We start from the raw sequence: 26,207 nt of genomic DNA, 5'->3' as shown, positions 1-26,207 counted from the left end.
TACTGATCAATGTCACCCCATTAAATTTAATTTTCTAAATAAAATTAAACAAGACAAAACCAAACCCTAAATCTATGTCATTAATTTTTCATAATTCAGAATTTCACTTAGATTGGAAAAAGATAGTGGGGCAGATCCTTGTGGCTTTGAGCTGTGTTATATAAGTATTCTCCTCATACAACTGCACATCACCAGAGCACTGCAGCCACTGTGGGAACAACTGGTGGGTCCTCAGAATGATAAATGCAGAATTACCATATGTGTCAGCCATTCCACTCCCAACTAGATCCCCAAGAAAGAAGAAAACAGGGACAGAAACAGATACTTATGCACTAATGCTTATAGAAGCACTGTTCACAAGAGCCAAAAGGTGAAAGCAACCCAACTCCCCATTGGCAGGTGAATGGAAAATCAAATGTAGTTATATATACATACTATGGAATATTATTCAGTTTTAAAAAAGAAATGAAATTCTGATATATGCTATAACATGGATGAACCTTAAGGACATTATGCTGTGAAATAAGGCAGATACATCCTGACCAGCAGTGATACAGTGGATAGAGTGTTGACCAGGGACAATGAGAGTGTTGACCAGGGACAATGAGGTGCCAGGTTTGGAACCCTTAGGTTGCTGGCTTGAGTGTGGGCTCATCAACAGGATCCTATAGTTGCTGGATTGAGCCTGAAGGTCGCTGGATTGAAGCTCAAGGTTGCTGGCTTGAGCAAGGGGTCAATGGCTTGGCTGGAACCCTCCCCCCCCCCCCCCCCGGTCAAGGTATGTATGAAAAGCAATCAATAAACGACTAAAGTGCCGCAACTATAAGTTGATGCTTCTCGTCTCTCTCCCTTCCTGTCTCTCTCTCTCTCTCTCTCTCTCTCACTAAAAGTACATAAATAATTAAATATTAAAAATTATTTAAAAAGTCAGATACAGTAAGACAAATACTATATGATTTCACTTATGTGAAATACCTAGAATAGGTAGATTCATAGAAATAGAAAGTAGAATAGTTTACCAGGGGCTGGGGAAAGGGGGGATAGTAAGTTTTTATTTAACAGGAACAGACTTTCTGTTGGGGATGATAAAAATGTTCAGAAAATGGATGGTGGTGATGGTTGCACAACACTGAAATGTACTTAATGCCACTAAATTGTCCAAATAAAAATGGTTTCAAATGGCAATTGTATCTTATATATACTTTACCACAATTAAAACAAAGAACAGCACAAAAATATAGAACTTTAGCCAATATCAGTGTGAGAAATTTATGATATAATCCATAAGGTACATAATCCTTTTAGCAGATTTTTCTAGTTACAGGTGAAGCAGTAACATTTCTGCTTGACCATTTTTAGAAAGCATTCTAAATGATACTCCTCATGCCAAACTTTTGTGCGACAATGAGTACAACTGGTCTTGGATTTATTAATGAACACTTTTGCTCTGGGCTAGGATTACTATGCTACATTGGGAACTGTCACTCTAGGATGGCACCTGTCCAGGAAAGAAGCCACTCCATGTCACAAGATATAGAAAACACCAGAAATCAAGTTGCTTGTATAATAGCCTCCCAATGCCCATGAGTCCCTAATTTAAGTATGTTACCTCTACTGATAGAGGGTCTAAACAGAGACACCCAAAAAGGTAAAGATTTGACTGTTAGGTCTCAGCTCATCCTACCTGATGAAGCAGTCACGGCCATCCCGGTTCGCCGTCATCTCCCATCCATAGGGCGGAACCTGGTTCAAGCCCCAGGTTCCCGAGGGAGGCGGCCAGCCTGAAGACTTCGTTCTGTGGCTGTAAGAAGAGAAAGAAAGAAAGGAGAGAAAGAGAGAAAAGAAAGGAAAAAAGAAAGAAAAGCAGCATTACACCAGATTCCTGAATATTTCTTCCAAGACACTCCCAAAGGGGCATAGGACTTGCTCTCCTCAACTATGGGCTGTATCCTTAGCTGATTTAAATGGCTATACTGTGTCAGGTACCATGCTCAGTATTGCTTTTATAGTATCTTGCTTGTATTTTCACAGACACCCTATGAAGTAAATGTGCTTATTACATTTTACAGATGAGGAAACAATGAATGGCTCTGAAAGATTAATAAATTTCCTGAGGAGACAAAGCCAATTTTGGAGAAAAGTTGCACACTTTCTATTAACTAAGCATTCCTGAGACCAGATATTAGGACAGTTCGGCACATAAATATATCTCACACCACAATACACATGTGACAATAAATTACCATTTTTATGCATTTTGGGGTCAAACAACACCAAGCCTCAGTATCTTCTGACCAAAGACAAAAAAGTTGCACTTATATTAACCACATTCCAATCAAGGTGAGTCATAAAACCTTAGACGAATTATTTTTGTCTAAGGTTTAGACCAAACTTAATTTGCCACCAAAATCCTCATATTAACTTTTACAATTTCCAGTTCACACCTTTAATTTGACTCATCGGTAAAATGAAAGAATAGGTTAAAGAGAATTTTCTAGAAGAGTACCTTTCCAAGATGAAGAGAAAATGGGAAGTGACTACAGGTGACAGAGTTGTTATGGGCAGTTCTGCACAGTCACGATCCCTAACCAGAGGCCTATACCCAGTTTCTAGAGCATCGCCAAGTCCTGGTCACCCTAACCTTGCCTGGGACCTGCAGAAATTCCATTATTGTTGCATGAATGCCCAAGGCTCCTTCAGAGCTTAACATGGAAAGGGACTAAGCAATGTCATTTACTATTGACCAACATTCCTCATCCTTTGGGCCTTATGCTCCAAGGGAAGTTACTCTCTGGATGAGCTGGAAGAGATTCTACTCTGGGCTGTTCCAAACTGCAGACTGATGCCAAAGAGTGTGAGGAAGAGTGGAGAGGACATTTCTAGGGCTTCGCAATTCGCCTCAATAGCGTACCCACCCCGACTCCTGCACCAGGCACAACATTCACAATGTACTCAACTCTGGATGGCAAGGCGCATGCAGCCAACACCCAAGTCAGGGTGACAATCTTTCTGTGGGGAGGGGAGACTTCATTTCCCAGGGTGCAGGGCAACTCACCCCCACCCAACCCCCCAAACAAGGGCTGCGTCTGCCCATGACCCAACACTTCTCCTCAGGAGAAACAAGCTCATTTCCTGTAAGTATTCTGGAGAGGAACTGTTTTACATCATTTTAACCACGTCCCTTGCTTTTTCTTTTACTTCCTTTCCATTTTTCCACATCCTTCATAAAATGTGGTGAGCAAGACTTCAAACATTTATCATCAGTCAGGCAAATTTAGAATGCTACCATAGGGTTCTTTCTTGCCCATTGACTATTTAAAAACAAAGACATGGCAACAGTTTTTGTTCCTTTTCTTCATGCAAAAGTCAGCAGTGGCAATTTCCTGTGATGGTTTCCGTTTAAATGTGCTGCTTGCCAGCAGTGAGAGAACACATGAATTTCCAGCCCAGGGTACCACCCAAACCTTCAATTTCTCTGTGTTCACAGAGAGCGCACCGGGAATGTTTTTCACCACAGAACCAAAAGAAACGAGCCCTTAGAGGTCTGAACACAGTCTATCCTGTTATTACAAGGGTTTGCAAAGGCATTAGTACTGTAAGAGGTGATGCAAAGGATAAATGAAAGGAGGCCTCTGTAGAGAATGCTACAATTTATTTCGGATTGCTAAATTATGTACTGAATCAGGATGTTAATTGTTCGCAAAGGGGGCTAACTTATTAAAAGCAAATACAGCACAGTCTTTTTCTGCTTGTCTCTCTTCCTTTCTTCCATTCTCCCCCCGCCCCTGCCCCCCGAAGTCTAAATCACTCAAAGAAAGACACAGGCTTCCTAATATAATTGACATGTAAGATACAGAACTATAATAGTAAGCTGGAGGAAGCCTGATTATGAACTGCAATCTGTCCTGTACTGTATGTTCAGGAAGTAATAATATACACAGTCCAGAAAGTTGTTTCTAGTATATCCTTTTGTCATAAAACATCAAGTGAAACACGACTACTGGAAAAATCCATGAACACCAAGTTAATTCCGGTCAAGGGACTTCAGCTGCATTAAAACAAATCATTGAATAATTAAACTCAGACATGACTATATATCGGTTACCATAAAATACATGGATCAGAAAGGTATTAGCAGCACCTAGCAAAGGAAAAGTGTGAATAGAAAAAAGGTAAAAGTCTTTGTACATAACAGTCTGGAGAAGAACCAAGGATGCAGTCATAACCGCGGAGGCATTTGGCTGCTGCTCAGGCACAGTGATCTCTGGAGGTCCCCCCAGCAATAGCAGCCTTGGAAGCTGGCACTTCCCTCTCTGCTGGGAAGATGCTCCTGGAACCTCCTATTCCGGATCCCACCCCTGTGGCTATACTGAACTCCCCACCACTCCCAAATGCCCCCATCCATTACTGCCAAAGGACACACTGTTTTCTACCTAGGCACAAAGAGGTGGCCCCTTGTAGAGCAGCAGCAGGGCCAGTGCACATGATGTTAGAGCCTCTATGATCTGATTAGAGGGGAGTAGCCAGGTGTGGCAGTCAAGAGCACAGCTGCTGGAGCAGCAAGTGTGGTCTCAGGACCAGCAGCAGTGGTGGCAGTGGCGGTGGCAGCAGCAGCAGCACTGAGGACTTTGTTATCAATGCAAATTATTGGGCACCACCCAAGACCTACTGAACCCCAAACTCCAAGCTGATGGGGCTAACCCAGTAGTCTGTGTCACCGAGCCTCCAGGCCATGCTGGTGCCCACTCAAGTCTGAGAACCACTGAGCTGGGATCAGACTCTCTTCAGTCTAGGTTCTGCCACCTGTGTTCCCTAAACTTGGGCAAGCTGTTTAATCTCTGACCCCCTCAGTCCCAGTTACTCCTGAATAAGAGGATGGTAATGGGACCATGTCTTTGGGAAAATATTAAATGAGTTTTTAAAAGTGCTTAGTATGATGGCTGGCTCACAGTAAGCATGTGCTCTATAGTCTCTGCTAAATAAATCCCTGCCTACCCCTCAAGAGGATATAGGACTTGGGTATTGATGTGAGCACAAACGGCTTTATCTGTTCTCGAAATAGAAAAAGGGTGGATGGACCAGTCATCTATTTTTTCCTAGTCTGGCAAGAGAAGGGCAAGAATGGGTTGAAGCCAGTCTCAGTTACATCCTCCTGTAAGGTCAGAAGTTGAAGAGTTCAAGCTGTTCTCAAAGGAGAAGAAAATATTACCTAGTTTTTCCTAGGAGACAGTAATCCCAGCTGTGAGTGTGACCCTTGGTACAGAGGGTCAGTTTCCACTTGTCTCCGGCCAGACCTCGAGATTCCTTGCAAGTCCAATGTTCTGTGACTTCAACCTGAGATCGTGGCTGTGTGAGCCACTTTCAAACACTTAGCTCAGCCTTAAAAATAGCGACCTACATTGGCAGGGCTATTTCAGTCCATCCAGAAACTTCCTAGTACTCACTGGACTGGTTTGCAACTTTGTGGTTCACCCATCTATTCTTTGCAACAGGCTGAAACTGTCCTGGACAAAACTATCTTCATACTTTACATGAAGTAAGAGCAGCTGTGGGAGGTACAAGCAAGGTTGTGGAGCTATTTGTGTTGGGACCACTGGTGGATGTGACCCATGGTCTCTTCCCGTGGGCACACCTCTCAGCTCAGCAACAAATCCTGATGGCACATCTTACTTAGGAGCAGGCAGGCTCTTAGAAACCACCTGCAGGCTGCTATGGTAATCTGAGTTTCCTAGGAAACACACCTCAATATAAAAAAGAAGATGGTGTAGGGGAGAAGGAAGATGAGGTCCAGTTCCAAAGTCTCGAGTCAGATTCAAATTCTGCCACTTACTGGCTTTGTGATGCTGGACTCTAAACTCTTCGTAGCTTATTTTCATCATCTGTAAACTAGCATTAATCTCACTCAATGATTCTCACCTGGGGGGTGAGTTTTGACAATGTCTGGAGACATCGTTGGCTGTCACAACTGGGAAACGGCTTCTTCTGACATCTAGTGGGTGGAGATAAGGGATGTTGTTCAACATCCTACAGTGCACACGACAGCCCCCAGAACACAGAATGATCCAGCCAAAGTAACAATAGTGCCCCTGCTTAGCTCATAAAGTAATAAATGTATAGTTCTTAGCATAGTACTTCACATATAATTGCTGCTCAAATACACTTAAAAAACAAAAAACAAGTCTTGTCAATATTTCCACTTGAAGACTAAGTATGATAAATAGATTACATCTTTACATCAGAGAGGATAACTTTAAATTCCAGGTTGGTCACTAAATAGCTGCATGGTTTGAGCAAATTCCTTGGCCTTTCTGGGTCTTAGTTTTTGTGTCAAATGGAAGTTATGTCTGGTTCACAGTGACATTCTGCACAGGAGTGAGACATAGAAAGCCCTGTAATATACTGCTGGACTCATTTAGAACAGTCCCATTGGATGCTACGCTCTGTCACAAGGGGTTCTAATAGTAATGAAAATAACTTTTATATTTGACCTGACAGCTTAAACAGCACTTGTACCTACAGGACTTCTTGGGTATCTACCAGCCTGCCTCAGCATGCAACTGAATGCCTGGTAAAGCATCCATAAATGTATTTTAAAAATGAAGACACTGAGGCTCAAGGTCCAGTGGAGGCACCAGATTTCCTTCACTTGAGGGAAATAGACCCAACAATCTAGTTGGAAGGGAGATTGCACATTGTGGTGAGTACTGTGTTTCACGTAGATTGTACTGGTGTGAGAACGGGGAGTGATAATGGGAGAACCCACCCAAACTTACCTTACACAAAGCTCCTGCTGGCATTATAGAACTGATTACAAGAGTGAGCAGGACAAAAGCCTGAGGCTTCTACTCAAAATCCCATATTACTTACACTGTACAATAGTTAAGACTGACTTCAATATATGGGCTTCCTTAAATACATGGTAGTATTTATGACCAGGAGCCAGGATTAAGCTGTATCCTAGGAAATTGGCATTGAGAAGTTAATTATTATGTCCAATTCAGATAAGTCACATCTATTCAGTTATTCATTTCTGACATAGAGTGACACCACACCAATCCAACAAAATAGGCATGACCCTGATTTTGATCATCCTTATTTCATTTGGACTCACAACAATTGTTTTCAGAATAACCCAAGGTTATATAGTGTCAGGTGGTGTTACAAAATGTAAACTATTTTCTCATTTTGCTCTAAATGGTGGTTGGGCTATAGTGCCCACAAAGTAACAAGTCCTAACATCACACAATCTGCAAGCAGCTGACATTCAAGGTTGCCATGCAATGTGGATTAAGGCAAAACAAGCAGACAGGGAGTGAGAAAAGGGTTCGGAATGAATTTGAAAAGCTCCACTTTTGTTGGCAGCCTTGTTCTTTTGTGACCAACTTGGTGTGCCCTATTAAGGTTGAGGGGGTCCTTTTCTACCGTTTCTTGTCCTCGTGAGTAACTGACTAACCAATCTAGTCTTTTAGTTCTAGTTAATGATGCTGTTGATAAGCAGACCTGGTCTGAATTGAGTCGCCTTCTCCCCATTCTCAGAACATTACTCTCTTCATCCAATCAGGCTTGAGTACCGGAGACACAGGGTGTCAGTCTCATACAGGAGGGCAGAGTTTTCTATCCTATGGTCCCTCGTTAGCTTCCAGTGCAGGTGCATGTGAAGAAAGCTACACTGATAACATGAAGATAACATCAAAGCCACACAGACAGAAGTAAGAATCATCCTCCCAACTATTTTTAAGATTTCACTTCTGTTATGACAAGGAGGACAGCAAAGGGGGGAAAGCAGGCACTAGAAAACTTCTCTAAATATTAATGCCAAGCCTCTGAAAAGCAGAAATTCAAAAAGACATTCATTACCAAATCATTTTAGTCAAGCTGAAATGTATTATTAATCAAGAGTTTAACCATGGAAAAAGACATTTGGATGTATATTTTAATAACCAAATGCAAACATTTTTACAATTATTTCCATCTGCTTCACTGCATAGTTTAGCAGCCCACACAATACAACTGATTGTGTGATTGATTATACATCCATGAGTTTCAATACAAACTTCTCATCAGGCCGCTGAATTACTTGCTTTCTAATTGGGTATCTGGGAGAATGAAGTTCAGGCTTACGGGTTCTCTTTTCAAATATTTGGACATACAAACTTTAGCCTCACTTTGTAAATGATCCTGTGACAGACTCAAGACATCCTGACAGTCTGAGGACATACATCTAGAGTCCCCAAACATTTCACAAAGGAGTGGCCATTAGTCAGACGCAGCTCTGCCTTTAATTAGACATTTGATTTTTGTAAAGTGCATTTGCATCTGTTAGCACACTGAATTCTCCAACTCTGTGGATCCGGAAGGACAATTATAATTAGCCCTGTATTGTACAGGAGGAAACAGATGCAGACTGGCCAGGTTGGCCAAAGATGCCCAAAGAGGCGTTCCAGAGCTAAATGTGGGAACAGTCAACCCATCAATAATCGAGATGCTTTCACTAGAACGCTATCGTCTGTGCACACGATGCCAAGTGACATGTCAAGCTGGCGCACACCCTGTGAGGGCCAGGACCAGGTCTTCTCCATCTTTCTCTCCCTCTTCCTCAGACTAGTGTCCAGTATTCAATGAAGCTCAATGTGAATTGAAATCAATAAAGAGCCCAAGGTACATGATGGTACTGGCACAAAATCTAGGTATTAAAATGGTAGCTCCCTGCCTTCAATGCTAAGAGTGTGTGGGGGAGGAGGCGGGTACTATGGGTTTCATAACTGCTATTAGGTAGGCACCATTCTAGGTACTTCCACTGGTTCTTCCATTTTAAATCTCACCACAGCTTAACCAGAGGGGCTGCTTGCCACCATGACTGCTCAGACAACGAATACCAGTCAGCCATAAAAGGAACAAAACTGGACACAGAAAGAGTGGGCACAATATGATATACTTCTAAAAACTATCTGTGTACACAGGCAAAAGGAAACAGTCTGGAGGGATGGATTCACAGTGGCTGCCTCTAGGCTGTGACACCAGCTGGGGTTTTGTTTATCTGCTTTTGTCTTAATTTCTATAATGAGTTTGTATTGGTTTTGTAATTAAATTTTTATTTTAATCAAAAGAAGCCATGAAAGGGCTATAAGTCCACGTAGATTTTGGTCACTTCCCCGGAGATACTGTAAGGCAGTGCTGAACACTGGAAAACAGTGTCCACACAGCTAAAGGGCCATGTGTAACTAGTGCTCTGCTCAGAGTGCCTCTCTCCCAGGCCCTATGAACAGCCAGGTGGTGGTTTCTAGCCACATGGCAAATGTGTGCACCCTTTGACCTCAGGGTCCGTCAGCAGGGGATAAATTAAGTAAGCTATGGCACGAGAACACAGTGGAATACTATGCAGCTGTAAAAAATAAGAATGTCTTTGTGCATAGATTTTGAAAGATCTTGAAGTGAATGAAATTAAAAAAGAAAAAGAATAAAGGCAAGATGCAGAAGGATGTACTGCCTTCTTCCATTTGTATAAAATCAAGGGAGGAATGAAGCCTGCCCACATAAAGCCAAACCATGGCTGCACCTTGGCTCTAGCTCTTACATCTGGACCTGAGTAGCTTCCTTCCCCTCACCAAACCAGCAGCTTTATCTCCTAGAAGCCAAGGGTAACACTAAGCACCATGGTAGATTGTAATAAGGACTGCATGAATTAAGTGTCCCAAAATAGCTTGCACATATTTACACATATAGCAAATACTGATCAAGTACCTAGTATGTGCCACATGCTGTTCCAGGCACTTGAAATATGTCAGTGAACAAAATGGGCAATGAAAGCCAGATGCATCAACACAGAAGATCAACACCCCCAATCACCTGGCCCAGATCTTTTCTAGTTGGGCATTGCACTAATTTCATATACGAATATTCTGCAACTTTTAAACCAATTCTCCTATTATTCCTTGAACACACATGATCTCCAAATTCATATTTCTGTATTTGTGTTCATATTATCCCCTTTGGCTAAGACACTCTTCTACTTTGACTCCCAATTCCTCTCTGTAAGTGTTCAAAATTGGTCCATCCTGCAAAACTCATATCAAATGCACCCTACTCTGGCTTTCAAATGATTACCTTTTTCCCCTGTACATATGGGAAGCTATTTATCTGCACCATGGAGGGAGCATCTATCTTCTATATTGTCAATATAATTACCACGTGAATCCATGTCTTCCTAAATCATAAGCTCCTGAGAGTTCATACCTTTTAAAAAATTCCACATGCTGTACTTCGCTGATGCTCAATAAACATTGATTTACTAATGGATTCGTTGCAACTTGAACTCTTCTTATTAGTCCTGCCACCTTGAATTGAAATGATTGCTTTTTGTCTGTGATATCCTTTAGCCAATTACGATTTCCACAGAGACAGGGGCAGTCTCCTTTATCTTTATATCCCTGGAGTTCACAGTACTTGGCAATGGCAGGTGGGAAGACATATAAGTGGTCCTATTGCACTTGCTTTACTAAGTACACAAAATTGTACGGAAATAGGAATATTACCAATTGCTTTTGGATGGGAGACCTAAATACATGAAAGCAATAGCATAACTCTTCATATTACCTTCTGCTGTTGAATGGTTGGTGAATCTATGTCTCTGCACAATCAGAATGTATAGATGTGGCACTCATGGGACTCCTTTGAGTTCACCAATGGCCAATAAGCCTGTACCCTGCATAATTAGATCCCAAACTGCAACCACTTTTTACATCAACATTGAATACAGGATCTGGCACATAGAAACTGTTTTATGATAGCATTTGTTTGAAAAAACAAATGAATGAATGTCAACTGTGGAGCATCCTCCAAAAGGAGCCACATGACAATGACCAGGTGTATCCATGATTTCAGGAGATGGATGCTATAACCCATAAGGTGACTTGGCTGTCAACATGAACTTGCTGCCTTAGCATTCCTGGTGCTTCTTGTTTTTCAAAAGATTAGATTGCAATTCAGAGGCCTCAAATTGAAATCAAGGGTTCAAATCTAAACCTTACTGACACTAAATTTAGCTTTGATCAGTTTCCTTTGTACAAAGTCCTTTTCATCTTCCAGGTCAAGGTTCACTTAGCTGGATATGGCTCTCCATTGATGGCCAGTTCAGCTTCCTGACCAAGATTGTTAATTTCCTTGACCCCCTCATTTCAAGAAATTTCAGTCATACAAAAAAGTTGAAAGGCATGTACAACTACCATCCTTGTACTCTTCACCTAGAGCAGTAGTTCTCAACAAGGAGATTTTGCCCCCCAGTGGACATTTGACAATGTCTAGAGATATTTTTGGTAGTTACAACTGGGGGTGGTAGAGTGCTACTGGCATCTAGTGGGTAGAGGTCAGAGATGCTGCTACAGATATACAGCAGCCCCACCACAAAGAGTAATTTGGCTCAAATGTCAATGGAGTGGAGGTTGAAAAACAATGACGCCTGACCTGTGGTGGTGCAGTGCATAGAACCTGGAACACTGAGGTCACTGGTTCAAAACCCCGGGCTTGCCTGGTCAAGGCACATACTAGAAGCAATCAGTGAGCAACTAAAGTGAAACAACTATGAGTTGATGCTTTCTAATCCCCCTACTCCTCCCTCTTTAAAGTCAATAAAATCTTAAAAAAAGAGAGAAGAAAAACAATGACCTAGGTTTATCAATTGTTAATATTTTGCAACATTTGTTTTGTCTCCTCTCCATTCTCTCCTTTATCCTCTCCCTCTCGCTGTTTCTGTGCATAAAATGTTTACTCGAACCATTCCGTAGTAAGTAACAGATATCAGAACACTTCAGCCTCAAATTTTGCAGCATCTATCTCTTCATAAAAAGGACATTCTCCTTTAAAACTACAATACCATATCACACTCAAATTTTATATCAGTACAATATTATCTAATATATAGCCCATATTCAAATTTCTCTATTATCCTAGTAATGTTCTTTTATAGGTTTTCTTTTGTTTGGTTCAGTATCCAATCAAGATTTATATCTTACACTTAGTTATTCTGTCTCTTTATTCAATCATGTTTTAAGGATGCGCTGTTATCAATTTAAGACTGGAGAAAAGATGATGCAAACTTTTTCTTTAAAACTCAGAAACACTGTGCAGCAGTGTAAATCATACCATAGAGTCTACTCAGATATGACTTCCAGGGTTCACAGGGCTTGGCAATGGTAGTTGTGCAACAGATACTGTTTGTTAACTGACCTGACACACAAGTTGTTAAACTTTTTATACAAGGACTATGATGATTGTGGGTAGTTGGGCCATGGCAGAAAAGGGCCCCAAAGACTACTGGGATATTTCGAAGAGCAGAGTTAAAAATGAACATAAATTAATAATGTATTAGCCACCAGAAAACAGAACAAAAAGTGGCTTAAATTTATGATGAGGAACCAGGCCAGTCAGGACTAAGAGGCCCCTATGTTCTGGTGCTGAGGGCAAGGCAGCAGACAGACCAGTGAGAGTGGCAGCATACACAACAGAACAAGGGCTTCAACACCAAGAACATTGTACCCCAGTGAGAAAGCCCACCACAGGTGGTTTGATGAGCCAGGAGCCCAGGGTACAGTCAGACTAGACCATTCACATTTGCTGGTACACTTCAGACCTGTATCTATCCCTTTTGTCCTTCCTCTTCCCAGAAAGGATCTGAAGTGGCAAATGAATCTCTCAAAAAGACAGTAAAGAGTTTGGTTTAGCTGATTACTGGAAAGAAGATTGGCCAATCTGGACTGAGAGAAGAATCAGAGTGAACACACAAGGCACTGCATAAGCCTCGCCTCTACACAGAGGGGCTTTCCGGTGATGAACAAGCATCCATTGGGCATTGACTTCTTTTCACAAAGTTCTGTGGTCAGCCTGTGTATGATATAGAGACCCTATAATATACAGTTCCTACTCTTGGTGATAATGTATCAATAGTCTGAGAACTATTTCTCTTCTGCAGGCACCTAGTGACTTCATAGCACTCCATTCATTCATTCATTCATTCATTCAAAACATCATTCTCTTGAGGATTTTCATGCCAGTATTACATGGGACTAATGCTTTCACAAGCAGATGGCGTGCCTGCCCTCAGGGAATCGACAGTGCTGTTGAAGAAGGTAAGCAGCATGGCTTGCCCTATCGGAAGCACTGTCCTGGCTCTGGGTGATCCCAGAACCCTGAACTCTCACTGAAATTCCTCAGGTGGAGTCACATGCTGGGAAACGTGGGAATCAGGAGACAGGGAACCCTTTACTCCTCTCCAATTACCCCACACAGAAGACAGCCTCACCCCGAGTCACCATTAAATGTGCTTTCCTACTTGCTATGGGGCCCAGTCTTCCGCTCTTAGCTGTAATATGGAACTTGAATATACTCTCAGGACCCACCAAATGTATCGTGTCATTGAACTTGACAGTGATTACAGGATTAATGAAACCCAGAATTGGCTGAATCTGCCAAATAGCCTAATCTAATTTTCAAAAGCATTGTTAAAACACTTTTGCAAACACTCATCATTTTGAGAGGCAGCATTCAAGTTCACATTTGCCTTATATTTTGATGACTCATAACATAATATTGCTACTGAACAAGCTTAGCCAAATCCAATTGGCTTCCCATTGAACATCTTTATGAACTACATATGAAAAATTCAAACATTTTTTGAGCTAGCCAACTATTGAGAAAATTATATTTTTATAATTTTGGGGGGACATGTACATACACTTTGATAATTTCTGAATTTTTACCATAAAAAAGTATTTGCTGAACTGCACTGTAGTTACTTTAATCATAGTCTTACTTAAAGACTTGTAGAATCGTATGTTTAAAAAGTGTATGTAAGATCTATTTCTCATTGCATTAAGTTGTTTTACTTCTCAGTAAGATAATCAAATATTACTTAAAAATTATCCTCAATTAGACACCAGCAGGAATAAAAGGGAAGAGATTGTTAAAAAGAAAAAAGAGGAGTGAGTAAGAGAGAAACTGATATAACGAGGCATGTATCTTTTGTGAACTAAAAGTGAAAAAAAGATATATACAAAAGAACACCAGCCCAGATGGCAGAAGACTAAGCCATTTTATAGCAGAGATCAGCAAACTTTTTCTGTAAAAAGCCAGATAATAAGTGTTTTCAGCTTTGAGTGTCATAGGGCCACTGTGCTCTTCTTCAACTCCACTGTTGTATTTTAAGTGGCCACAGATGATAGGTAAACTAAAGGGTGTGGCTGTGTTCCAATTAAACTTAATTTCCAAAAGAAAAAAGAAAATCTATATTTGGTCATCTGGCCATAGTTTGCTGACCCCTGATATATAGTTGCACCTTGATCAAGTTATTATTATTTCTGCCTCTCAATTCTTTCATGCATAGAATAAAGGTGATGGACTACATGATATCTGAGGTCCCTTCAAGCTCCAAAATGTCACTTTCATCAACTAAAGAAATCTCTTCTTCAAAAGTCATACTCTTTAACAGATTGGAAGAGACCTAGATACACAAATTCCATGAAGTTCTTTTCCCATTGAGATGACAATTCACCACTCAAGGACAGCGAACAGGATTCCTATTTTCTGCAGCATTTGACCCCAAAACAGAACATTATAGTTCAGTCCATCACATACCTGAATATTTATGGGGAATTTTAAACCTCTGACCCATTGATCTTGTCTTAAAAATAGGGCCACTATCTGGATGAATGGGGTTTTACATATGCAATTTGTAGGCAGTCTAAACCTAAAATGAAAAAAAAAGAACCCTCCAGGACTGCCTTCCAAAATTCAAATACAAATTCTTTTAGCTTGTAGACAAAAAATTTAATGTTATAAGATTATTTTAATATCAAGATAGATGATGCTGAATAGCATCCACCATTTTTTTTAGCCTTATTCACAATTTTGAAACTGTCAAAGACCATTAATTTTAAAAGCTAACATATTTCTATTTTCAATTAAAAACATAGCGGAGTTTGGTTTGCTCTTTCAGTGTCTATTGGAGACTTCTTTCTTTACTGCTGAATTATAATCCCAAAGAACAGGTGTTTATAGCATACCTGCTGACATCCTTAACAAGGTAGGACAGAATCATCACTCATTTAGGTACAGCTAAGCACTGGCACACCAAAATGTGTTGCCTAGCTTCCCTAGAGTTGGACTGCATTTGTTCTATTTTCAGTGGGTGATTTATAATATAAACAAAACACATTGAACTAGTATACTTTATTTTTATCAAATTCTAGGAAGATTTCTTGTGGCTTTTCATTTAGAGTCATTTAATATGGAGATTTATTACTTTGGTCATGCAGTTACATGACTAGAGCCTGTCCCCATCATAACCCCAAATTGGTTGTGCAGTTCCATAGCTTCTCTTCATTTTCCTAAAGTATTAATACAGAAGTAAAACTGTGTTCATGATGCTAAATACAGAAAGTAAAATTATTTTTAATACTCCCTGCCCATATACCAAATGGAATACATTATTTCACTAGATTTCTCAATATCAGCACATCTAAAAGGGCATCCAAGATGTGTGAGAGTAGAGAGCACAACAAGCCTCACAGAAGACATAAACATGTATATTCAAAAATAGATATCTATCATTCAGGGCCTTTCTACCACTTTTTTATTGATTGACTGATTGATCTTTAAATAACTAAAGAATATAAGGAGAAAAAACAATCTAAGGATAGTGTGGGAACTTTCTGGTTGTAATGGGAATGAATATACAGGTGTTTCTCGCCCAGTTTTGCCCTTCTCCTATTTATGTTTGTCTTGTTTATTCAAAAACCTTTTTATTATGTACTATTTTATGGGTTGAACTGTGATAGATAAAAAAAAGATGACAGGTCCCTGACCTCAAAGAATGAACAATCTGATAAAAAAAATGGAGAGGGGAGGAGGCTACGCTGAGCTGGGCTGACAACCTGAGCAGGGGGTCCCTTGTTCCATATGGAGGAAGAGAATTGTGGTTTACCTCTTTAGAAATCTCTAAGAGCTTCAATCCTCCTCAAATTCTGCCAGTGAAAAAGAAAGCCCACATTACTGGATGGTTTTCATAGTTTCCCATTCTGCCCTCACATTTCCATTACAATCCAGAACAATCATATTTCTCATAAAAGTATAATAAAAATGATAGCAAAATAGTGCCATTAGCAACAACATTAGGGTGGTTTTGCTTTCGTCCATTTTCTCCCAGCTTCAATTGAGAGTTCATTCATATTTTTCATTCTATTTGCTCCTCAGATACGTAGGTTATCACTGAACACACAAAGATCCAGAAATTTGTTGTTGTACTAGGTCCAGTAATGACCACAACTAAGCTCTCCTACCTTTTTATGTCCAAATACAACCATTTTCTAAATAGGGACAAAACCTATCATATATTTCCCCAAGATCTGTCATGGAGAAGAAACGAGGTAAAAACACTAGAAAGACAATAAGCTCTCAATATTTCTACAGTGTGCAGTAATTATTTCCACAGCGAAGAAGACATTTATTTACAAAGTCTGTCGACTTACAAATTGTGGGAAAGAGTTTTATTGGAACCATGTATGACAAGCTAAGTTTTTATTAGACAAGTTCTAAAAAATCAACTCCTCTAACTGATAATAATAGAATATAAGACCACCGTGCATATTTCCAGAAAAGAGATTTTTATCAACTAGATGATACATTTATTAGAAAGTGCTGAAAAGCCTTTTAAAATAAAAAGTGCCTCTTGCAGCAAAGCATCTCCAATTTTCATACACTTTTTGCATAAGAATTAGCTGAGTATCTAGTTAAAATTCAGGTCTAGGGAGGGTGTGGCTGCATTTCTAATGGCTCCCAGGTAGTGTTGATGCTGCTGGTCCAAGCAGCAGGATGGGAGCAGCAAGCTTTAATAAGTTTCTGAAACAGGAAGAAAACTATTGCTGTTGGAGGTTTCAACTTCCGGCTCCCAGACAGGTGTCCATGAAGCCATTGAGATCGGCCTGACAAGGATTTGCCAAGATGGAAGTCAGCACTAACTCCTTACCTGACACTGACCTTGAGAGATCCAGGTCAAGGCAAAAGAGTATATGAGAACTGGTTTGAACAAGAAAAAGAAAACCAAAAAAAGTACATCTCCCGCGAACAATAGTGGCACTTCACATTCTCAGTCATCTCGGATTTCTAATATGTGAGCAGGGTGAACACCCATTAAAAGGAGCTCTAACTCATTTTTCTCCAGTGCTAGAAGATAACCTCCCTTATGATCTTGGTGCAAAGGGTTCACTTTTTGGGGCAGGATTCTGCGCTAAGTGCCTAACTTAGAAGTCCTATCACATCCTCATCTCCAGATTATAGGCTATGGCTTTGGTGCTTTAGCAGAACAGAGTTCAAAAGCTCTGGGAAACTTTCCTCGAAGCCCCTGCCCTAGTCCTCTCCAAAGGGATTTGTTGAGCACATATAGTATCTTAGAAGTTGTCTAAACTCTGTGGGAACACACAATGATCACTTGTTCCCAGTTCTCAAGGAACACATACTAAAGCGGACAACAGGAAACTATCATAGATAAAATGAACAACAAGAATAAACTGGACTGAAAAGAGGTATCCCTATAGAGAAGTATTACATGTCCCTTTAGAACCATCTGTTGGGCTCCTGCCTTCATAAGGGCTTGCCTCTCACATCAAGTAATGGTGTCAACTTTCTCTTTTCTCCATGGAAGTGGTCAGCAAACTATAGCCCATGGGCTGGCCCACCACCTGCTTTTGGAAATAAAATTTTATTGGAATATGGCCATGCTCACTAATTAAGTATAATCTATGATTTCTCTTTGTGTGAAATAGGCAGAGCTGAGTAGTGTCTCAGAGACCATATAGCCTGAAAAGCCTAAAAAATTTAGTTGCTGGATCTTTACAGAAACAGTTTGCTAACTTCTGCAATAATGAGAACCTCCCTGGTATCAATTCTATTGCATTTTCCACTACAGTCACCTCGAAATGGGGAGGGAGGGATAAGGCAGGGGGTCAGGGAAGAGAGAGAGAGAGAGAGCACTCTTCAGGGTCACACAGTTGGACAACTCCAGGTGACATCATTGATAAGTGACCCCATATCCTAGTTCCTTTACATGTTCCATGTCCCAAGCATCATTATATCCAAGATACGTTGTGGACCACCAGCATTGAGATTTGCCTAAAGATAGAGCTCAATGAATAGAGTTGAGTGAAACTGAACTCTGGAGTTTTTCTTGGGTACAACCAAAGCCTTAATATTTAGGACAGTGAAATTACCAAGCGCAATAAGCAAACATCTGATTATACCTGTAGCTAAATTAGCAGAGACCAAATGGTCCTTTTGGCAGCAAAACAAAAGTGGTTCTTCAGCCATTTTGCTTGACAGATTTTACAAGAGGCTCCATAATGAATTGCAGCCATAAAAGACTTGATATTAGCACAACTGACCCTTCGTGAATCTTTACTTCCAAGCCCAAGCAGAGATAAAGAGTACAATTTCCACTCTTTCCAATACAAACAACCCAGAGGCATAGATAACGGCTTGCTGGTTTAAAGGCTGTCGGTTTCTCCTTTTGCTAAGCAGACTCACTCATCTGGTATCTTAGCTGGGCTCCAAGGACACAGCAGGAAGAAAAGGCAGTAATTGCATTTTATAAACAATTAACTTATTTCTTTCTTTTAAAATTTCCTCCTCTATGTTCACCACTTTTTAAGAACATGATAATAACAGACACCTCTGTCATTGTCTCTGGAAGAAAGATGAAGTCAAATCTTTCCCAAATTCTTGGATTCATCCATTTCATGTTCTGATGCTCAATATTTCATCCACTTGCTGTCATTCAGCCAGTCTGACAAAGTCCATACCTTTGTCATTGTGAGTCCTGTAAGCCCACCGCAGTTCCACTAGTCCCCGACATCATAGAAAAAAGGAATTCCCAAGATGTTGGCAACTTTGGGGCTCTTTAAAGTAAACTTCATCTTTATGGATCTAGCATGCTATTTCATTTGTTTTCCCCCCACTAAAAAAATTTTAAAACATCCATCTTGCCAGACCCACTTTATCAGAAGTTTATAGAAATTTAGAGGATTAAAAAAACTTAGATATAATGTGGATAAAAAAGACTAAGCTTGACCAGGTGGTGACACAATGGATAGAGCGTTGGATTGGGATGTGGAGGATCCAGGTTTGAAACCCTGAGGTCGCCAGCTTGAGCACGAACTCATCTGATTTGAGCAAGGCTCAGCAGCTTGAGCCCAAGGTCTCTGGCTTGAGCAAGGGGTCACTCGCTCTGCTGTAGTCCCTCAGTCAAGGTACATATGAGAAAGCAATCAATGAACAACTAAGGTGTCACAACAAAGAATTGATGCTTCTCATCTCTCTCCCTTCCTGTCTGTCTGTCCCTATCTGTCCCTCTCTCTGTTTCTCTCTCTCTTTGTCACAAAAAGAATAAAATAAAAAAGACTAATAAGTGTGATTCTTAGAATCAATTTACTTGATTTAGGCATGGAACACAATTTTACATAGTAAAAAGTATGCATTTCAGTGAATGATCTTTCTTAATAAAAACTAAAAATTTATAAAGTTCTCTAAAGCTCATAAAATGGATCTTGAGCTCATGAAGGAGTAGAATACAAATATCCCAATAAATGTCTGTCATCCTACATCCAAATGTCATTCTAGCATAACAAGAAACCCTACTTTGTTTATAGAAGGTAAAGACATGTAAGGGACACAAACAGGCTAAGTTGCTGAGTATAACTTTCAATGGCTCCAATATTAACTTTGCTGTGTCCGTTCTTCTTTGTCAAAGGGCAAAACCTGAGAACTCCAACTCAGTGTAAATTCCGCCACTTGTAGGATAAATGGCATTGGCTACACCCACTCTTTAAAGTGCTGGGTAAGTGTTCACCCCCCCCCCCCCGAAGCTCCTGCAGTTCTCACCTTCTCCTCCACACATGGTCATCCACAGGCCACTCAGTTCAAAACTCCTCACACTGAACTCACTTTGACTCCCTCAAACCCACTGCTCTGCCTGCCTTCTCCATCCCTCCAAATGGCAACCAAGAGATGTACTCCAAGAGATGCTACAATGAATTCATGTATTTCCTGGGAGACACTTGCCTTCACTTGCCTTTGAGTGTTTAAACAGTTGGTCCACAAAAGCCTCGAAGTCTTCCTTCTCCAGCTCTCTCAACTCCATGAATTCTCCAGACTGACTTATCCTTCTGGCTTAATGGTTCATCCACCAAGGATCTTTCTATCAACCTGTTATGTCCAATATGGCAGCCACTCACCACATGTAGCTATTGAATACTGGAAATGTGACGGGTCCAAGATGAAATGATCTTAAAGGTCAAATACAGACCAAATTTCCAAGACTTAACAAAAAAAAAAAAAAAAAAAAGAACATAGAATGTTTCAGTACTAATTTTTTATACATTGATTCCGTATCATAATGATACAATTTTGGATATATTGGGTTAAGCAAAATATACCATTAAAGTTAATTTCACCAATTTCTTTTCATTTTTAAAATATGACAATCAGAAAAATTAAAATAACGTAAATAGCTCACATCATAATTTCATTGGGCTGTGTTGCTCTGACCCTTGGGACAGGGTCAGGTGCTTCTCCCACGGATTTCTTTATAGCCCCCATTCTTTTCGTTCATTTGCCCGGTGGCTTGATGATCTGCCCTGGCTCTGTTGGCTGCTAGAAGCAGGGAACCTGCACTCTCTTTCAGGATTAAATCCGTAACTGATGCATAGGAGGCACTCATATAAATTTGCAGGATGAAAACAACTACATTAAGAATCAAGACACAGGAGTCGCAGCCACCTTACTTCCTGGACCACTGTTCATAGGGGGTAAAATTAGGTTGTCGCTACCAGCCCTTCAAGTTTCATGGACTGCAATTATTGAATGTGGATGTTTAAATGAATTTCCTCATCAGATTTTTAGTTCTTTCAAAAAAATGTCTTAGTCTTTCCTTGTTATCTTCCACAGGACTTGGTAAACACTATTACCTTAAAAATCTTTATCAATTCAACAAATAGTAAGCTAGAAATATAGACTTGCTCTCAAGTTTGACAGAGTGGGCCTGATGGGGGAGAATGGACCTTCAACTTTGTCAGACTTCAATCAGGTACAAAGATGAAAGCTCTTTTCTCAAAGGGGAGAAGCTCGGGGCAGGGGCTGGGGCAAGGGTAGAGTGGGGGGCAGTAGGCAAGCTCCAAAAAGTTAAATTCTCTACAAGCCACACCACTGAGAAGCTCCCAAAGAAGCCAGTACCAAGGAATGGCTGTATTTAGAGACACATCCTCTCTCCTCTTTCCTCCTCCAGACAGTAAGGAGCAAGCAAGAAAGACCAACCCAAAGGTATCGGGTATTACCCCGAGTTGATCATCTACTTCGGTAACAGTATCTCAAGACTCCAAGTCATCTGTTCTTTGCATCAAGGTGTTTTCATAAAAAAAAATAAATCTGAAGTTATACCTATAGCAAGCCATGCACCACTAATCAATGGCTAGGTTTATTTAACAAAACATCCACTCCTAAACATGTTTGTTCCTAGGATTTGTTTTTTTCATTTAACTGGAAACTCAGTTGTCCAGTTCATCATCATTCACAGGCTTAGTCTGTTAGCTCCACCGCTGTGATAAACGGTCCCGATGGAGACTCCTGAAGTCATTAAGACCACTTGCTTTTTTCCCAGCAAGAACACAGCCATCACTCAGGATGCACAGAGCAACCTGATACTGGCCAGTCTCGTTCTAGTGAAAAGAAAGAGGCAGCGGAAAGAAGCTTTGTGGGCTCAGGTGAATGACATGAAAAGAGGCACTGTATACAAAAAGAAAAAAAAACCATAACAAACTTCTTTAATAGGCACAAAATCTATAATCACTTTTTACATTCCATTATAATCCATGCATATTTCTCTTCAGGACAGTCAACATTTTATGACTGAAAGATATATTCTGTGCGGTAGAGGAGTCAAAACTGCAAAAGCTTATTGGAAATTTTGATTTTTCTTCTTCATTTCTTTTTTCTTTTTAAATATAGCCTACCTGAAGCTTCTATTCCGGAAGCTCTCTGATCACCCCTGGAGAATTTGACATTCTTACTCTCAAAGGTTCTTGTGTTTTTCTTCTTCCCCACTGCTGGCCTCCCTGATTTTGGGATTTTGGCCATGTGTCCTTGAAGCCAATTTCTGTTTATATAATTGTTCTAATTTCTTTCTTGCAATTACTTTTTCTTTCCCTGGCTTTTTTAAATGTCAACTTTCGTTCCACTTCTTTTTCATCTCTTGCTGGAGGACGTGTCCGTCCCAGCAGGCTCCCCCGTCCCCTGTGGCAGTATTTTGCAGAGGTCCCAACGGTCATGGTGATCAGAATGTGCCTTGGCAAAGGAAGCCTCACCCAGGGCGGTGAAGCCACTGCAGGCACGACCTCACAACCTCTCCTAACTCTGCAAAGGAGGGACCCGTTTCCCAGGAGAGACAAGGGAGGACAAAGATAGCAGCATCCCCAGTCCTCAAGAACCAGGAGCAGACTGTCTTTCCTTTACATCACAATAGCTCCACACACGTAACTTCTCCCATTCTTGCCTTCCAAGAGTCTCGTCCTTAACTCTTACTCAACACAATAGGGTGAATCATCTCCAGTCTATTTTCTGTCTCACATTGTACAAAGGCACAAAGAGGAAGAAACAAATGGACTATGTTTTTGATTTTACCCTGTCTCATATCCGTTGTTGGGATCCTTGAAGAGCTCCACAAATGTTTCACTCTTACCGCTCCTATATCATTAATGATTTTACTTAGTTATATTATATGGATTTTGATTATTATTATTATTTATTATTATTATTAAGTGAGAGGTGGGGAGGCAGAGAGACAGACTCCTGCATGCAACCGGACCGGGAACCACTGAGCAAGTCTGCTCTGCCTATCTAGGGCAGTTGGTCCATTGCTTGGCAACTAAGCTATTTTAGCACCTGAGGCAAGGCCATGGTGCCATCCTCAGTGTCCCAGGGCCAACTTGCTCCAGACAAGCTATGGCTACAGCAGGGCAGAGGGGGGGGGGGGGAGGAGGGGAAGGGTGGAGAAGCAGAAGGTTACTTCTCCTGTGTGCCCTGACTAGGAATCAAACCCAGGACTTTCACAGGCCAGGCTGATGCTCTATACCACTGAGCCAACCAGCAGGGCCAATTATTTTTTTAAATTGATTTTTTTGGGTGACATTGGCTTATAAAACCACACAGAATTCAAGTGTACATATGAATAAAACATCATATACCCATTACATCATGCATACATTGCTTCAAGTAAAGACTTTCCATCTCCATTTCTTTCCCCTTTGACTACCTCCACCTACCCACACTCCCTCTCTCTCTGGCCATCACTACACTGTTCATTATGTCTATGTGTTTTATATGGTTTTTTCTTGTTTAATCCCTTCACCTTTTTTCATCAGCCCCCAAATTCCCTTCCCTCTGACAGCTGTCAGTCTGTTCCATATATCCCTGCCTCTGTTTGTATTTGGTTCATCAGTTTATTTTGTTCATTAGATTCCACATATAAGTGAAATCATATGGCATTGGTCTTTCTCTGACTGGCTTATTTCACTTAGTATAATAATTTTCAGGTCCATCCATGCTGTTGCAAAAGGTATGATTTCCTTTTTTTTTTTTTTTTAAATGTCTGAGCAGTATTCCATTGTGCATTTGTATCACAGCTTTTTTTTTTTTTTTTTTTTTTTTTCATTTTTCTGAAGCTGGAAACAGGGAGAGACAGTCAGACAGACTCCCGCATGCGCCCGACCGGGCTCCACCCGGCACGCCCGCCATGGGGCGACGCTCTGCCCACCAGGGGGCGATGCTCTGCCCATCCTGGGCGTCGCCATGTTGCAACCAGAGCCACTCTAGCGCCTGAGGCAGAGGCCACAGAGCCATCCCCAGCGCCCGGGCCATCTTTGCTCCAATGGAGCCTTGGCTGCGGAAGGGGAAGAGAGAGACAGAGAGGAAAGCGCGGCGGAGGGGTGGAGAAGCAAATGGGCGCTTCTCCTGTGTGCCCTGGCCGGGAATCAAACCCGGGTCCTCCGCACGCTAGGCCGACGCTCTACCGCTGAGCCAACCGGCCAGGGCTGTATCACAGCTTTTTAATTCACTCATCTACTGATGGGTACTTGGGCTGTTCCCAGGTCTTAGCTATTGTAAATAATGCTTCAATGAACATAAGGGTGCATATATTATTTCACATTAGTGTTTTAGTTTTATTTGGATATATTCTCAGAACTGAAATTGCTGGGTCATAAGGCAGTTCCATTTTAACTTTTTGAGGAATCTCCATACTGTTTTCCACAGTGGCTGCACCAGCCTGTACTCCCAGCAAAATTGCATGCACCAGGGTTCCCTTTTCTCCACATCGCCCCCAGTACTTGTTGTTTGTTGATTTATTGATGATACCCATTCTGACAGGTGTGAGGTGATATCTCTTTGCGGTTTTATTTTGCATTTCCCTGATGATTTTTGGCGTCAAGCACCTTTTCATGTCTATTGGCCATCTGTATGTCCTGTCTAGAAAACTGTCTATTCAGATCCTTTGCCCATTTTTAAATTGGGTTGCCTTCTTGGTATTGAATTGTATAAGTTCTTTATATATTTTTGAAATTAACCCCTTAGCAGACATATTATTGGCAAATATGTTCTCCCATTTAGTAGGTTCCCTTTGTTGATGGTTTCTTATGCTGTGCAAAAGCTTTTTAGTTTGATGTAGTCCCATTTGTTTATCTTTCTCTGTTTCACTTGTCCAAGGAGATATTTCAGCAAAAATATGGCTACAAGAAATGTCTAAAATTTTGCTGCCTATGCTTTTTTTTTGGGATTTTTATGATTTCATGACTTGTATTTAAGTCTTTAATTCATTTTTTAAGTTTATTCTTGTGTATGGTAGAAATTGGTAGTCTAGTTTCATTTTTTTTTTACATGAATCTGTCCTATTTTCCCAACACTATTTACTGAGGAGATGGTCTCTATCTCATCATACAGTATGTTCTTGCCTCTTTTGTCAAATATTAATTGACCATAAAAGCGTAGGTGTATTTCTGGGCTCTCTATTCTGTTCACTGATCTGTATGCCCATTCTTGTGCCAGTACTGTGCTGTTTTGATTACCGTGGCCTTGTAGCATAGTTTCATATTAGGTGGCATTATTCCTCCAACTTTGTTTTTCTTTCTCAATATTTCTGAGACTATCCAGGGTCTTTTGAGGTTTCATATAAAGTTATAAAATATTTGTTCTCTATCTGTGAGATATGACATTACTATTGTAATTGTCAATTGTGTTGAATCTGTAGATTGCTTGGGGTAGTGTGGATATTTTAATGATGTTTATTTTTCATATGAATTTTGACAACTTTTTAACTGGAAAAGCTTCCAGCTACAACTCTCCCCTCCCCCACACCACTGTGATAGATGGGCAAGTGGGGCTGAAAAATCAGCAGACAGGACCATGCTAGTTGTGTGTCCAAATTAGCTCTACGTCTTCAGAACTCTCAGTCTATAGTTTTTCTGGGTTTGTTTGGGTTTTATTTTTTTGCATTCAATGATTTAAACAACACTATAAGGTCATTATTAACATGCCTATGTCATAGATGAGGAAACTGCTAGACCACTTGCCCAACGTTATCTGCCTACTAAGTGTAGAGAGCCAGCATTTCAACCAGGTTTGTCAAATTCAAATCCTTAGTCTATACTTTTTTTTTAAACATCTGCTTCTTTCTTGACACACTAAAGAATAGGATTTCCAGCACAGCCTCCCCACAAATACCTGGTTTACCCACATTTCCTAGGGCCTGTCACCCCCACAAGCACCCACGTTTCCTAGGGCCTGTCACCCCCACAAGCACCCACGTTTCCTAGGGCCTGTCACCCCCACAGGCACCTGACCTTGGAACAGTTCTTCCACAGAAAGCAATAGCGTGGCCTCCCAGAGACTTCCTTTCTCCTGTGAACAGAAAATGTCCACCAAGGGACATGCCGTGCACATCGTTTTGTTTTAAACTTAAATACATGTCCCCAAGAGGTACGGCAGTGCTGTACCTCTCTCCAGGCCAAATGTTGTCAAGGGCACAGGGCAGCCAAGACCCTGGGGACACTTTCCATGCCACCTGTCCCTACCTTGCCATAGGCTGTTGGGGAACACAAATGTGTCATTCTTTACATTTCTGC

General features: G+C 40.9%; 1 protein-coding gene across 2 annotated transcripts in view; it reads right to left on the bottom strand.

Annotated features, from left to right (window-relative positions):
* FRMPD4 (FERM and PDZ domain containing 4) overlaps nucleotides 1–26,207 on the bottom strand; it is a 507,254-nt gene that overhangs the window by 191,562 nt on the left and 289,485 nt on the right. For both annotated transcript variants that reach the window (XM_066356802.1, XM_066356803.1), the window contains exon 2: nucleotides 1,685–1,801. In XM_066356802.1, the coding sequence (XP_066212899.1) occupies nucleotides 1,685–1,801 (117 nt within the window). The remainder of the gene's footprint in view (nucleotides 1–1,684; nucleotides 1,802–26,207) is intronic.

This window comes from Saccopteryx leptura, chromosome X (genome assembly GCF_036850995.1).
Source record: "Saccopteryx leptura isolate mSacLep1 chromosome X, mSacLep1_pri_phased_curated, whole genome shotgun sequence".
Taxonomy (NCBI): Eukaryota; Metazoa; Chordata; class Mammalia; order Chiroptera; family Emballonuridae; genus Saccopteryx; species Saccopteryx leptura.
Note: the sequence above shows the minus strand (reverse complement) of the source record. Positions and strands in the feature narration are given on the sequence as shown.